The 15,606-nt window shown below is 41.9% G+C and overlaps 1 protein-coding gene across 1 annotated transcript; it reads left to right on the top strand.

Moving 5' to 3' along the window:
• Positions 1 to 53: 53 nt before the first annotated feature.
• Positions 54 to 15,188, top strand: slc37a3 (solute carrier family 37 member 3). The gene is made up of 14 exons (XM_084174274.1): positions 54 to 175; positions 894 to 1,008; positions 1,715 to 1,829; positions 2,976 to 3,068; positions 3,307 to 3,390; positions 3,564 to 3,709; positions 5,970 to 6,066; positions 6,375 to 6,459; positions 11,191 to 11,414; positions 11,855 to 11,996; positions 12,301 to 12,402; positions 12,664 to 12,863; positions 12,963 to 13,028; positions 13,177 to 15,188. The coding sequence occupies exons 2-14, from the start codon at positions 932 to 934 to the stop codon at positions 13,267 to 13,269; spliced, it is 1,524 nt and encodes a 507-aa protein (XP_084030400.1). The 5' UTR covers positions 54 to 175; positions 894 to 931; the 3' UTR covers positions 13,270 to 15,188.
• The last annotated feature ends 418 nt before the right edge of the window (positions 15,189 to 15,606 follow it).

The raw sequence follows: 15,606 nt of genomic DNA, 5'->3' as shown, positions 1-15,606 counted from the left end.
TGGATCTGTGTTGCATGCTTTCACTTCCGGTACACTCCAGTCCTGTTGGTGGCAGTAGGAAATGTAAACCCACAGCAGAAGACAACAAAAATAAAAACCGATTGCTACACTGTAGCAGACTGGACTGGAAACAGATGATCTCAAGCTAGCGTCGGTGTTTATGTGAATAAAAAAGGTAAGTCCTTATCCGTTTGACCTCAATGTTGATTACATATTTTCATTTCCATATAGTTTTATCCAATGCCAAATGTATATTCAGTGAAAGAGAAGTATCGAGCGAGTGTATTCCATATGCTTTACCTATCACCAGAGTGAGTCACTTGAATTAAGTGCTGCACTGCTAGACAGCAACAGAAGCAGACAGAAGACAGCTCCCAAGGCTATTTATTGCTAACCAATAGCTATATTCTTCCTATCTAGAATGAGTACACGTTTGCGGAAAAAGTATGCAAGGAAAATGGTTTTTGCCTTTATTGGCAGAATGTGATTCAGAGGGTCAAGTGTTTACACCAGATAAAGATTTCAGGCCAGGTTCCAAGGTTTGTTGGCTGTAGGACTAGCAGTAAGGTCCCAAAATGAGACGTAGTTTAATGCTAACAAGCTTATGGTTTTCTTCTTTGGAAGAGGCTAACCAAGACCTTTGGTCACCTGTTTGTGGCTTTATATCCTTGACCTTCTACCTACATTTACTATGGTAAAAAATATCCACTTGGTCTCAAAGGACGTTAAACCCCAGTTCTCTATTTTCAGGCAAAGCTGTGTGTCTGACTTAGAGCTGTGTTTGCTGCTGTCCTGTGACCTAGGCTGTAGTGCTGGATAAAGTAGTGTGGTGCTGTTCCCTCTCTGAACCCCCTCCCTCTCCTGCTGCCTCTCCTGCTGATGTTCCCTTGAAGACCTCCACCCCCTCCTATCCCTCCTGGTGACCCCAGTGATGTCGTCCCCGTGCTGTGGCTTCCTGGCGCAGTACACCCACCATCACCTGGTCGCCTTCCTCCTCACCTTCTTTAGGTAAACTCAGCTCCTGAACTCCCACCAGCCTTGTAGGGATCTGGTATAAGATGCTCGGAATGTTCAGAGATCTTATTCAAGTTCTCTTTGCCCTAAATGCTCTCTACACAAGCACTTATACCAGAGCATACATACGCATTTGATACACAGGCTCACTTGTGCTCATATAGGCCTACATCCTCTTTAAGTAAATACAGTACTAAGCTAACAATTGCTAATGCCTGAACCGGAGCTACAGTACTCACAGTCTTATACAGCGCTCCACTGTACTTAAACTTTTAAAAAATACATGTGACATTGTTTCTTGGTCAGACTGGTTGTTATCAGAGTAGGATAAAGTTAAAGTATTAGACAGTTGAGCAGTAAGAATCAGATTAATTGTGAATCTGTGCCTGTGCTTCTCATATTACTTCTCCTGACCTCCCCACTCTGAACCCTGACCTTTGACCCCTCTCAGCTGTGCCAAAAATGTTGTGGCTGTGCTTTCCAGGCTCTGTCATCAGGAAGTGACGTATAGCCTAGAGTTCTTATTACAGGTTATAATCTTGAGGATATATAGTAGTTGTAAACGGGTTGAGTACTGACCTGCACACCAGCTGCTTTAAACAGCTAAACACAGCATTGGAAGGCCCTGGATGTTCCTGGTCCCTTGTTGTGGTAGGAATATAACAGGGCTTTATTAAGTCCCCCCTTCCTCTCTCTCCAGCTATGTCCTCCTGCACGCCTCAAGGAAGACCTTCAGTAATGTGAAAGTGAGCATCTCAGCCCAGTGGACTCCCTCTGTGCAGAATGCCAGCTCTCCTGCCTTCTCACCCGGGGAGGTACGTACTCAGGAGGATGTGGATTCACTTCCTTGATTTATCCCCCCTTTTCGCCTCCCCTAAATTATGGCCTCTGATATAGAGATATAATGACTAAATTCCTGGATGTCTGCTATTTTGCCTGAGTTTACACTATTGTATTTGTTTAGTGATCTCTTCACGTGCAAACCTGAAAATATACTGTGTAGTGGATGAGGAAGTGTTATCACGTGTGGAGCTACTGACAAGTGCTCTGCACATGATCATATGAAGGACAGCTAATACTAATGGTCAAATAAATCCCTTTATTCAGTTGCTCTGACAACGTTTTTTTGTGTTTATTACCCTGGAACCGGCTGTCTGCCCCGCCTGTGTGTCCATTAAACGAGAACATCTTCTCCATGTCCTCAAACACGTCGTCAAAGAGTTCTCCACCAAAGGAGCCCTGAAAGTGTCTCTTGTGCCTGTTCTGAGCCTCCTGATGGGCCTGGAAGTGGCTGTCGAAGGCCCTCTTGTGATGGGCATGATGGGAGTGCTGGTTATGACCGAACAGGTCAGAGTCTCTGAACATGTCATCAAAGTTGAAGTTAAAGTTCTGGTGGAAGTGCTGTCCACTCCTCCCACCTCCTGTGCCTGGCTCACCGGGGGAGGGGCCATGTCCAAACTGGTCATATTCCCGTCTCCTCTTATCGTCTGATAATGTCTCGTACGCTGGCAAAGGAAAGGAAACATAAGTCTCTTGGTGTCCACAGACATCAGAAAAACAACAAATGCTTTAACATTTAAATTCTCACCCGGGGAGGTACGTACTCAGGAGGATGTGGATTCACTTCCTTGATTTATCCCCCCTTTTCACCTCCCCTAAATGATGGCCTCTGATATAGAGATATAATGACTAAATTCCTGGATGTCTGCTATTTTGCCTGAGTTTACACTATTGTATTTGTTTAGTGATCTCTTCATGTGCAATCCACAATATATACTGTGTAGTGGATGAGGAAGTGTTATCACGTGTGGAGCTACTGACAAGTGCTCTGCACATGATCATATGAAGGACAGCTAATACTAATGGTCAAATAAATCCCTTTATTCAGTTGCTCTGACAATGTTTTTTTTGTGTTTATTACTGTATGTATCTTTGATTGTCTATTCTGAATCTTCCTCCAGACGTGGGAGGAGAATAACCTGTTTGCAGACTCCGATGAAGCCACTCTGTTCCTGGGTGTCCTTGACACCATCTTCCTGTTTTCCTACGCCGTGGTGAGTGTCAGGGCCAGCTGTGGGCATAGGGAGGAGGGACTGGTAGTCTAGCAACAGTGACTCAATGTAACCTAATCAGTCAGATCAGATTTACTTCTCTCTCCTGCCACACCCTAATATGCACATTAAACTAATGTATGTTAATTCATGAATATTATCCACATGGAAACAAGCACACTGATGCATAGTAAAAGCAGGAGGACAAAGTAAACGTGTGTGTTGTTCAATATTCATGCAGGGCCTATATATGAGTGGAGTGATCGGAGACCGCATGAACCTCCGATATGTCCTCTCCTTTGGTCTGTGTGGTTCAGCCATAGTGGTAAGTGGGGCACATACTTTTATATTTCATAAACATCTACACAGTTACATCAGATGTATACAATAGGTACTTACTACAATAGTCATATATACTGCAGATTCTGTGTTTTGATCCCATTACATTTCATTGTGTTCTAATATAACCTTTTTGTTTTTCCCTCCCTCACTTCCCAGGAGTTTGTGTTTGGTACCTTGACTGAGTGGCTGCAGTTCTATAACATCTACCTGTACTGTGGCCTTTGGGTTCTGAATGGCCTACTGCAATCTGCTGTCTGGCCCTGTGTGGTGGCAGTCATGGGGAACTGGTTTGGCAAGTCAGGGTGAGTATCATATCACTCTCTCTGCCATGACACTAGTATACTCCAACACTGATCATTAGGGCTGGGAATTGCCAGGGACATTACGATACAATATTATCACGATACGATATTTATTGTGTTCCCCAAGATTCTATTGCGATTCGATGTTCCAAACATATTGCTCACCATATGTCTGCTGCAGAGGGACAAGAGAGAGCCATGAGAAAACTAGTTTTGGTCAGTCATGGAAATAAAAGTGCTGAAAATAAATGGGCTCCCTAAAAATAAGTTGGAGAACAAGCTACGAAGGAAAAATACTGGAGTTTGGGTGCAGGTACAGCAAAATAGCGCAAAAAGAATATCCCCATCTGTAACTGTATCGATTTGTTTCTCCTATCACTACTGATCAATGCAGATTTTTCACACAGATTGAGTAAGGCTCCCTGAATGTCAACAATCAGAAGTTGTCTTTACAAACAGTAGCCTTAGGAGATTGCTTTAACTGTGGGGTCGTTCCATATGATTTCAATCACTTTCTGACTACACCCCTTTTGATTTGCCTGAAACCTTTCATACATGTTTACCCATGGTGAAATTGGTCAGAAAGTAACGTTTTGGACCTGAATGCCAAAACATTCAGGAAATAGGTGTTCAAAGTTGACCCATTTTGCATACTTGTTATGAGTTTCTCTGGTATCTAGTACTTCAGGATGTAAGAGAATGGTTAAACACTTAGATGGAGAGTTGATTCATAGTTACAGTACTGGATTCACATGACAAGCGGTACGGGCGTAGCCTATTGTCATCCGAATCACTTACATAGAAAACCTCAGTTTATATAATGCATTCCATCCAACAGTTGCCAACCATTATTGAGTGTCACTCATCTCCTACAATAGGATCCCCCTACATGGCATCGTGTGGCACCCTAGCCAGGATATTCCATCTCATACTCCTTCTAAGATTAGCACAAGTGGCCCCCAATCGATCTTGGCACGCAGACCTTCTGGCACCCACCAGTGACATAAATAACACATGGCGTGTCCTTATCCTCTCTCCCACATACAGCTCATGAGTTTAAAGACATTAACAAATACTGTATAAAAAGACGTTATATCAATACTGTTACGTTCCCCAGCAAGAAAACCAAAAATGGCTCGCAAACAGAAGGGTGGAACTAACATAGTCACTGACCAACAACCAAGACGAAACAGGTGGGGTTTTAGGAGAGGTTCTGAAAGACACGGGCGTGTCCACTGAAAGTTGACTAGCAACAACAACTGAAACCTAAGACACCCACCATGAGCGCCCACTAAACTTGCCCAAGAAGAGGCAAACAAAAGAAAAACCCATACCAAACTTAAAGACAGGAAGTAAACCAAAAAGGTGGAGCAAAACAAAATCCGATAAAGGATAGTTTGTCTAGAGCTCAAAATAGGGAGCGCCAACTAAAGGTGTTAACCCTCCGCATCTATCAAGACAACTGGAGCATTGGGCCAGCCACTCTTATATAGCACCTGGGCCAGGACAGGTGAAAACACCTTCCCACTAATGAGATGGCAACCAGCACAGGTGTAACACATACTGACTAACAAGGTGACACCAATCGGTGCACCCTACGTGCTAACAAGCTATACGTGCTAAAGTCCAACCTCAAAACATAAATGGAAAAACCAAAACCTGTAACAATACCCCACCCTACCATGAGACGTCCATGTCTTTACCACTTATAAAGATAAATAGTTGAGTTTGAGATCATTTAACAGCTTACAAACAGGGTTGTCAATCTATTCTATGATTTATTTATTTTTTAAATACTTTTTAATAAAAAAAGTCATTTTTTATAAGCATTAACATCAATATTCTAAAAACACGTGAACTCAGATTTTACTCATTTTCCACATTTTGTAGCTTGGAACCTATTTTACATATTCTGAGACCCTATTTTACATCAAAGGTGTGCAGTCAGAAAGTGATTGAAATCATATGGAACGACCCTGTGGTGTACTGAGTTATTCTTGGTTCTATTTTATTCTAGAAGAGAAGGTTCTAATTGAGTATTGTGTTGAGTATGTTGTGTGTATTGGTGGTCCTCTGTAGCTCAGCTGGTAGAGCACGGCGCTTGTAACGCCAAGGTAGTGGGTTCGATCCCCGGGACCACCCATACACAAAAATGTATGCACGCATGACTGTAAGTCGCTTTGGATAAAAGCGTCTGCTAAATGGCATATTTTTATGTTCTTGAGTGTTGTAACCGCTGTATGTCTCTTCCTCCCTCCAGGCGAGGTTTTGTGTTTGGCCTGTGGAGTGCCTGTGCCTCTGTTGGGAACATTCTGGGCGCATTCCTGGCATCCAGTGTTCTCAAGTATGGATATGAGGTGAGTGCAGACACACACAGATATACATATTACAGATCTGCACTGCGATTCACCTTTTTATAAGGTCTAGATGAAAAACAGACATGCATGTAGCATAGACAATACCTGGTATGGTCTAGTTAGTAAGTCTACATTGTTGTCTAGAGAAAGGTGAAGTTATGTGGTGTTGTCTTTCTCTCAAACTCTTTCTACATAGAGTTAGCTACATAGTAAATATGTTGTCCCAGGGCAGAAAACATGAAAGCACAGAGCATGAACAGCACAATTCACAATACAAGTCATCTCAGTGTTATGCTGTGTTTCTGCAGTATGCCTTCCTGGTCACTTCAGTGCTGCAGTTTGCTGGTGGGTTGGTGGTGTTCTTTGGTTTGCTCACCTCCCCTAAAGAAGTGGGTGAGTATTGGGTCCACAAATGCCCAGTTTCCCTCATTGGTCTGGCATTGTCTCCCTATCAAATAGTTATTTATGAAAGATCACTGAGGGCTACAGTCCATTGTTTCATACTGTACTTTCTTTCACTTCAAGTTTCAAGTTTTATTAGTCCTATGTACAGGATACACATGGTATACACTGTACAATGAAATGCTTACTTACAGGTTCCTTCTCGACAATGCAACAACAATAAGAGATAAAAGATAAGAATACGAACATAAAGTAAATGGCTCAGTAGAATAGAATAAACATTTTAGCAACTTCCTCCTTTCTGGACAATATAAAGATCCAGTCCATTAAAAAAATTGGAGGCCCCTTACACTTCAGTGTTGTGATGTAAAAATTCTAGCAAAATGTATAGCACATAGAATTAAAAAGGTATTGTCGGACATTATTCATTCTAATCAGACAGGTTTTTTACATGGAAGATATATTATCGCCAATGTAAGGCAAGTACTGGAAACAATAGAACACTATGAAAAATCTGGGAAACTAGGCCTGCTATTCATAGCATACTTCAAAAAGGCATTTGATAAAGTACGACTGGGGTTTATATATACAGTGGGGAGAACAAGTATTTGATTTACTGCCGATTTTGCAGGTTTTCCCACTTACAAAGCATGTAGAGGTCTGTAATTTTTATCATAGGTACACTTCAACTGTGAGAGACGGAATCTAAAACAAAAATCCAGAAAATCACATTGTATGATTTTAAAGTAATTAATTTGCATTTTATTGCATGACATAAGTATTTGATCACCTACCAACCAGTAAGAATTCCGGCTCTCACAGACCTGTTAGTTTTTCTTTAAGAAGCCCTCCTGTTCTCCACTCATTACCTGTATTAACTGCACCTGTTTGAACTCGTTACCTGTATAAAAGACACCTGTCCACACACTCAATCAAACAGACTCCAACCTCTCCACAATGGCCAAGACCAGAGAGCTGTGTAAGGACATCAGGGATAACATTGTAGACCTGCACAAGGCTGGGATGGGCTACAGGACAATAGGCAAGCAGCTTGGTGAGAAAAATCCAGAAAATCACATTGTATGATTTTTAATTAATTTGCATTTTATTGCATGACATAAGTATTTGATACATCAGAAAAGCAGAACTTAATATTTGGTACAGAAACCTTTGTTTGCAATTACAGAGATCATACGTTTCCTGTAGGTCTTGACCAGGTTTGCACACACTGCAGCAGGGATTTTGGCCCACTCCTCCATACAGACCTTCTCCAGATCCTTCAGGTTTCGGGGCTGTCGCTGGGCAATACGGACATTCAGCTCCCTCCAAAGATTTTCTATTGGGTTCAGGTCTGGAGACTGGCTAGGCCACTCCAGGACCTTGAGATGCTTCTTACGGAGCCACTCCTTAGTTGCCCTGGCTGTGTGTTTCGGGTCGTTGTCATGCTGGAAGACCCAGCCACGACCCATCTTCAATGCTCTTACTGAGGGAAGGAGGTTGTTGGCCAAGATCTCGCGATATATGGCCCCATCCATCTTCCCCTCAATACGGTGCAGTTGTCCTGTCCCCTTTGCAGAAAAGCATCCCCAAAGAATTATGTTTCCACCTCCATGCTTCACAGTTGGGATGGTGTTCTTGGGGTTGGACTCATCCTTCTTCTTCCTCCAAACACGGCGAGTGGAGTTTAGACCAAAAAGCTCTATTTTTGTCTCATCAGACCACATTACCTTCTCCCATTCCTCCTCTGGATCATCCAGATGGTCATTGGCAAACTTCAGACGGGCCTGGACATGCGCTGGCTTGAGCAGGGGGACCTTGCGTGCGCTGCAGGATTTTAATCCATGACGGCGTAGTGTGTTACTAATGGTTTTCTTTGAGACTGTGGTCCCAGCTCTCTTCAGGTCATTGACCAGGTCCTGCCGTGTAGTTCTGGGCTGATCCCTCACCTTCCTCATGATCATTGATGCCCCACGAGGTGAGATCTTGCATGGAGCCCCAGACCGAGGGTGATTGACCGTCATCTTGAACTTCTTCCATTTTCTAATAATTGCGCCAACAGTTGTTGCCTTCTCACCAAGCTGCTTGCCTATTGTCCTGTAGCCCATCCCAGCCTTGTGCAGGTCTACAATGTTATCCCTGATGTCCTTACACAGCTCTCTGGTCTTGGCCATTGTGGAGAGGTTGGAGTCTGTTTGATTGAGTGTGTGGACAGGTGTCTTTTATACAGGTAACGAGTTCAAACAGGTGCAGTTAATACAGGTAATGAGTGGAGAACAGGAGGGCTTCTTAAAGAAAAACTAACAGGTCTGTGAGAGCCGGAATTCTTACTGGTTGGTAGGTGATCAAATACTTATGTCATGCAATAAAATGCAAATTAATTACTTAAAAATCATACAATGTGATTTTCTGGATTTTTGTTTTAGATTCCGTCTCTCACAGTTGAAGTGTACCTATGATAAAAATTACAGACCTCTACATGCTTTGTAAGTAGGAAAACCTGCAAAATCGGCAGTGTATCAAATACTTGTTCTCCCCACTGTATATACTTATTATTGACACTGTATGCTTACATTATTAGTTATCTTGTTGTTATTAGTTGTTGTTAGTTGTTATTAGTCCCAAGTGTATGTAGGTTGAGAGCTTTTGTGAAAGAACACAGTTAGAAAGATATGGCAATTAGAAGCAAACCGGATGGACATCATGAAAATGATCGGAGAGGTTGAGGGTAGAGGAAGTTCAGGAGTAAAAACAAACAAAATATAATTATTGTAAAATTGACTGTGTCCATAAAATGTATATAGTATGTATAAGCTGGAAGTAGAGGCCTAAGCATTGTTGTTCACTAGTTTACTCCAATTAGGGAAGGGGTGGTGGGGTTGGAAAGTAATAAAGGGAAATATATTTTTTAAAAGGAAATGTATATGTATGTATGTATGTACAGTTGAAGTCGGATGTTTACATACACCTTAGCCAAATACATTTAAACTCAGTTTTTCCAAATTCCTGACATTTAATCCTAGTAAAAATTCCCTGTTTTAGGTCAGTTAGGATCACCACTTAATTTTAAGAATGTGAAATGTCCGAATAATAGTACAGAGAATGATTTATTTAAGCTTTTATTTCTTTCATCACATTCCCAGGGGGTCAGAAGTTTACATACACTCAATTAGTATTTGGTAGCATTGCCTTTAAATTGTTTAACTTGGGTCAAACGTTTCGGGTAGCCTTCCACAATAAGTTGGGTGAATTTTGGCCCATTCCTCCTGACAGAGCTGGTGTAACTGAGTCAGGTTTGTAGGCCTCCTTGCTCGCACACGCTTTTTCAGTTCTGCCCACACATTTTCTATAGGATTGAGGTCAGGGCTTTGTGATGGCCACTCCAATACCTTGACTTTGTTGTCCTTAAGCCATTTTGCCACAACTTTGGAAGTATGCTTGGGGTCATTGTCCATTTGGAAGACCCATTTGCAACCAAGCTTTAACTTCCTGACTGATGTCTTGAGATGTTGCTTCAATATATCCACATAATTTTCCTTCCTCATGATGCCATCTATTTTGTGAAGTGTACCAGTCCCTACTGCAGCAAAGCACCCCCACAGCATGATGCTGCCACCCCCGTGCTTCACGGTTGGGATGGTGTTCTTCGGCTTGCAAGGCACCCTCTTTTTCCTCCAAACATAACGATGGACATTATGGCCAACCAGTTTTATTTTTGTTTCATCAGACCAGAGGACATTTCTCCAAAAAGTACGATCTTTGTCACCATGTGCAGTTGCAAACCGTAGTCTGGCTTTTTGATGGCGGTTTTGGAGCAGTGGCTTCTTCCTTGTTGAGCGGCCTTTCAAGTTATGTCGATTATAGGACTCGTTTTACTGTGGATATAGATACTTTTGTACCTGTTTCCTCCAGCATCTTCACAAGGTCCTTACCTGCTTGGTCCCATGGTGTTTATACTTGCGTACTATTGTTTGTACAGATTAACGTGGTACCTTCAGGCATTTGGAAATTTCTCCCAAGGATGAACCAGACTTGGCTGATTTCTTTTTATTTTCCCATGATGTCAAGCAAAGAGGCACTGAGTTTGAAGGTAGGCCTTGAAATACATCCACAGGTACACCTCCAATTGACTCAAATGATGTCAATTAGCCTATCAGAAGCTTCTAAAGCCATGACATAATTTTCTGGAATTTTCCAAGCTGTTTAAAGGCACTGTCAACTTAGTGTATGTAAACTTCTGACCCACTGGAAATATGATATAGTGAATTATAAGTGACATAATCTGTCTGTAAACAATTGTTGGAAAAAATTACTTGTGTCATGCACAAAGTAGATGTCCTAACCGACTTGCCAAAACTATAGTTTGTTAACAAGAAATTTGTGGAGTGGTTGAAAAACAAGTTTTAATGACTCCAACCTAAGTGTATGTAAACTTCCGACTGTATATTTGCGAGAGAAAAAAACATATGGGGGATTGGAAGTGATGCAGACAATTACGTTGATGGAAGTTACAATCTATCTGCAATATTAAAGCTGATCGACCCCCTAAAAAAAAAAAATCCTCCTTTCTGTGTCATCGAATTGTTTGTATTAATTCTGTTGGCATGAATCTTTATTTTCCCATGAGGAAGTTGTAGTAATGTATGTGGAATATGATATAAAGCACATATAATGTACTGTATGACTCTTTTGATGAAGAGTTGTGTTGTTTCTCTGTCCCATCAGGTCTGTGTTTGGAGTCAGAAACAGGTCTGAGTCCAGTGGAGAGAGAAACAGACAGCCACAGGCCTCTGATGAGTGATGAAGAGGATGAGGAAGAGGAGGAGGAGGGATCGGAGGAGGTGTGTGACAGAGGGTACTACACCATCCAGCAGGGGGAAGAGGAGCCGGGGGAAACACCCAAAGCCATCGGATTCTGCCAGGCCTTCTGCCTGCCTGGGGTGCTGCCTGTGAGTGGGATATTACTAGAGATCTCTGTCTCTGTCTGTCTCTCTCTCTCTCTCTGTCTGTCTCTTTCTCATGATCTCTCTAACTCTGGCTGGCTCTCTCTCTCTTTCATTCACCCCTCCCTGTCTATGTCTGTATTTGTCAATTCCTTTATCTCTATCATCTTATCATCCTCCCTGCCTCTCTGCTATCTGCCCCTCCCTGTTTAAGTGTTTCCATTATATCTCTATTCTTTGGCTGACAATTTTGTTTAGGGGCGGTGAAGACGCCGCTAGTTGCGTTAGTATCTTTCTCTCAACCTCTCCTCCCAGAACCTTACATGTGGAAATGGACCAATAAATCAAGTATTGTATTATCGAGCATCTGACGATATGAAGGTTTTTGTTCTGGCTTTCCGAGATGACTCTCTCAGTAACTGGTGACTGTCATCCTCTCTCCCCAGTATTCCCTGGCGTACGCGTGTCTGAAGCTGGTCAACTACTCCTTCTTTTTCTGGTTGCCCTTCTACCTGAGCAGGAACTTTGGCTGGAAGGAGGCCCAGGCCGACAGGCTCTCTGTGTGGTACGACGTGGGGGGCATCATAGGTGAGTGTTCCAGCCCAGGCCTAGTTAACACTAGCTGTATTGACTGGTTAATATTAATTACATTGGCATTGGTGTCGTTGACTACGGTTTAGATGTGGTAACATCCTAGCTAGCTATGCAGAGTAAGGTCCGTTTGCATCGCTCTCTACGTAGTTCCATGTACATTTGTGAGACTGAATTTTTGGAACTCAACGCAAACGGACCTCCATCGGCTCCATTTTGTGTGGACTGTGTAGACCCCTTAAGACGGGACAGGAAATTGTGCATTAATCTTCTGCTCTCTGTCTCTCTCTCTCTCTCCTAGGTGGTACGATCCAGGGCCTGATCTCCGACTGCATGGGGAAGAGAGCTCCAGTGTTAGCCGTCAGTCTGCTGCTGGCTATGGGAGCCCTGGTGGGGTACAGCCGTGAGTGCTCCTCCTTCTTTCATCTGCCTTCCTCCTTTTTCTAGCCCAAAACATCTCACTATGTTATTCAGGCCATTTATTTAAGAAATAGTCAACCAGATTTTTTTAGGTCAGAGAGAACATTTTCATTATTGTGTTATGTCAATTCTAGACCACCAAGGGGAGCCCTTGATGAAAAAAATAAAAATAGAACCACATCCCTCCCTGTCATACACAATCCACAAAAAACATGTGAATTGACCCTGTGTTGTCCCCCCTCAGACTCCCCTCCGGACCAGGTGGTGAATGCAGCTCTCCTGGCCACCACAGGTTTCTTCATAGGAGGACCGTCCAACATGATCAGCTCAGCCATCTCTGCAGACCTGGGGCGACAGGAGGCCCTCAGGGGCAGTCAGGAGGCTCTGGCTACCGTCACTGGCATAGTGGACGGGACTGGGAGTATTGGAGCTGCAGCGGGACAGGTAACACACACTAGAGACCGAGAAAGTACACACACACACACATACATAAATATGTGCTTTCCAGTGATTTAATGTTGAGTTTTTGACCTTGTCTTTCAGTACTTGGTATCTCTGATTGAGAGCAAACTGGGCTGGATGTGTGTGTTCTACTTCTTCATAGTCATGGTAAGATCATCTGTCTAATCCATAATGTGAGACAATGTTCATGCCTTTCATTAATTAGTCACTAATTCTCCTCAGGAGCATCTTACATAAGGTACTGTGTTGTCCCTGTTTGTGATATATTTGGTCCTGTTATGTGATTGCCTCACAGACAGGGGGCAGCATAGTCTTCATTTTGCCGCTGATCATGACTGAGATTCGGGCCATGTGGAGGGACAGACAGGCACGGACACACCAGCCGTGAAGCCTTCCTAATGGGACAATGTAGTTTCCTACTCCTTCCTTATGGGGCCTACTGCCTGTCAGTCAATCAGACTATGTCCACTGATCACTACTGTAGATGTATGTACAATATGTCTATGAATGTGTATGTCCAATCTATGTATATATTTGGTCAGAAATGCGTTTTTTAGAGATATTACTTCAGCACCTTTTACGAGTGGGGGCAGGGCCCTCTCAATGTTTGTGGTCTGAGATAGGAAGTTCCAAGCAGCTGTCAATCATTCCAATTCCTTTACCTGTTTACTGGAGTGTATAATGATTACTCTTATAGAATAATTGGAACTGATCATTTGCTCTTAGAAGAGATCAGATTTCAAAGACACACAAAACACACACTCTCACTGATACAAGTCCATCACTCACTCTTAGGATCTCACAGTCACACGTCCACTTGGTGGATTTTCAGTCATTACCTGTAGCACATACTGTAGTCAGTGACCACGTTTACATGCGCACAGTATTCTGGATAGTAGCTCATATCCCGCATAAGGTGTTATTCGGGATAAGCTGTTTACATGCACTTCTGATATTCCGCTCACGAGTATCCCTGCGCCGATTTAATAAACAGAATATTCCTCATTTAAATTCATATGGGTTAAATAGTAACTGAAATATGGCCTATAACTTCTCACATGTAATGTAATATAATATTAACTCCTGCTGAATTATGCATTTCTTGCAGGAAAATGATACAACAAATGTTAATTTTGTCTCGGGAAAAGGAGTGGAGAAATGTGATTTATTTATTTCGGCATCTCTTCAGAAAATGCGAGTGTGTGTGTAATGTGTTATCTTTGACACTGTTATGCAAGCAGACAGTATTTCAACCACACAAAATATGCACACAAGCCAAATTTAAGTCTTATCATAAACGTATTTCTCAGCTTTTCATTTCCTTAAAACCGGTCAAACTGATGACATTTGAACATTTTGCACAGGACCAAACTTTCCACTGTTTTTGGAATCTTTCCACTGTTCTCCCCGATCCCTAAATGAAATACAATTTTACCGATGTTAACTAGATTACTAATGCATTCATTCTATCGATGTAAGACATTATTCTGGTGAGCACTAGTTTATTTAGTCTTCTGGGGCAACAAGTTATGACAGAAGACAACCTGCATGTATCTAACTATAGTTGACAAACAAATGGCCTACCAAATGTCTGAAATTATGAACAGAAAGTTGGCTAAATTAGGGGTGAAATTTGCCAGTAGGCTATACAATCCAGTACGGAGTATCAGTAAAATAAATTATTATGGGATTATGGTGGATCGAACTGCACAGGTAGCCTACTTTTTGATGTGATTTGTTTGATCACACAACACCCATGATACTTGAGTACCCAGATTAATAACGGAATGTTGGTGTGAATGTAAACGTGGTCAGTGTAAACGGTACGTTTGCAGATAAAGTTTTTAAGCAGCTTTTTTAAGTCTTAACGGTCAGTAAACATTAACTGCACGCCTCTGAAATAGTTTCCTCAAGGGATTTATTTATTTAAAGAACAGTAAGATTACATCAATGTATAAAAAATATTGTCACATCATGTCTTATCAAAATGAGTTAAAGGGGTATACTGATTTTATTTACTGTAGGTACATAAATAAAAACGGTACAAATAGTTATCCTGGTTGGACTGGGATCAGTTGCTAAATTACTGTAGTGGTTTTAACCAAGGCCACAAGTGCATTTCAGCTGGTCCAGGACCGGCTAAACTTGATTAAATGGAATGTGTATTTAATTGTATCATTGTCGAATGTATGTTTTTAATCTGTGGTAAATGTAAGTTTGTTTTCCATATGTGCACTTTAAATTAATGTTTTAATGAGCCTATGTTGTTTTGTTTGTTTCAAGAAAAGCAAATTGTTTTTTTCGAAACTGTTGAGTCCGATCTTTTATTCTTCCCAAGGGAATTTACGATCTCAGTTAAAAGTTCATTTTAGTCCAGTAGGCACAATCTAGATTTTGGGAAGCCACCTCAATGAATTTGAACTTCAATGACCTAAACTGTATTCACATAACTGACTTCTTTGTGGAAATCTCATAAAGCAATGAAAGCAGCATTTAGGAACATTGAATTAGCATACTTGGCAGGATTATTTATTTCCACATATAAAATTGACACAAATTTACGAGGATCTGTTCAGAAGGACTTTCATAGTAAATGACTAAAGGGATAGACATCCTGTACAGGAGTAGCGGATAAATTCTGCTCAGCCCGTTCAACCCTGTTACAGATGTATTATGTCACTTCAGAACCACCAGGAGGAGCCTTTAAGGCATAAATACCATAAAA

Source organism: Coregonus lavaretus, assembly GCF_964263955.1.
Source record: "Coregonus lavaretus genome assembly, chromosome: 13".
Taxonomy (NCBI): Eukaryota; Metazoa; Chordata; class Actinopteri; order Salmoniformes; family Salmonidae; genus Coregonus; species Coregonus lavaretus.
The sequence above is the reverse complement of the archived record's forward strand: the minus strand, read 5'-3'. Positions and strand labels throughout refer to the sequence as shown.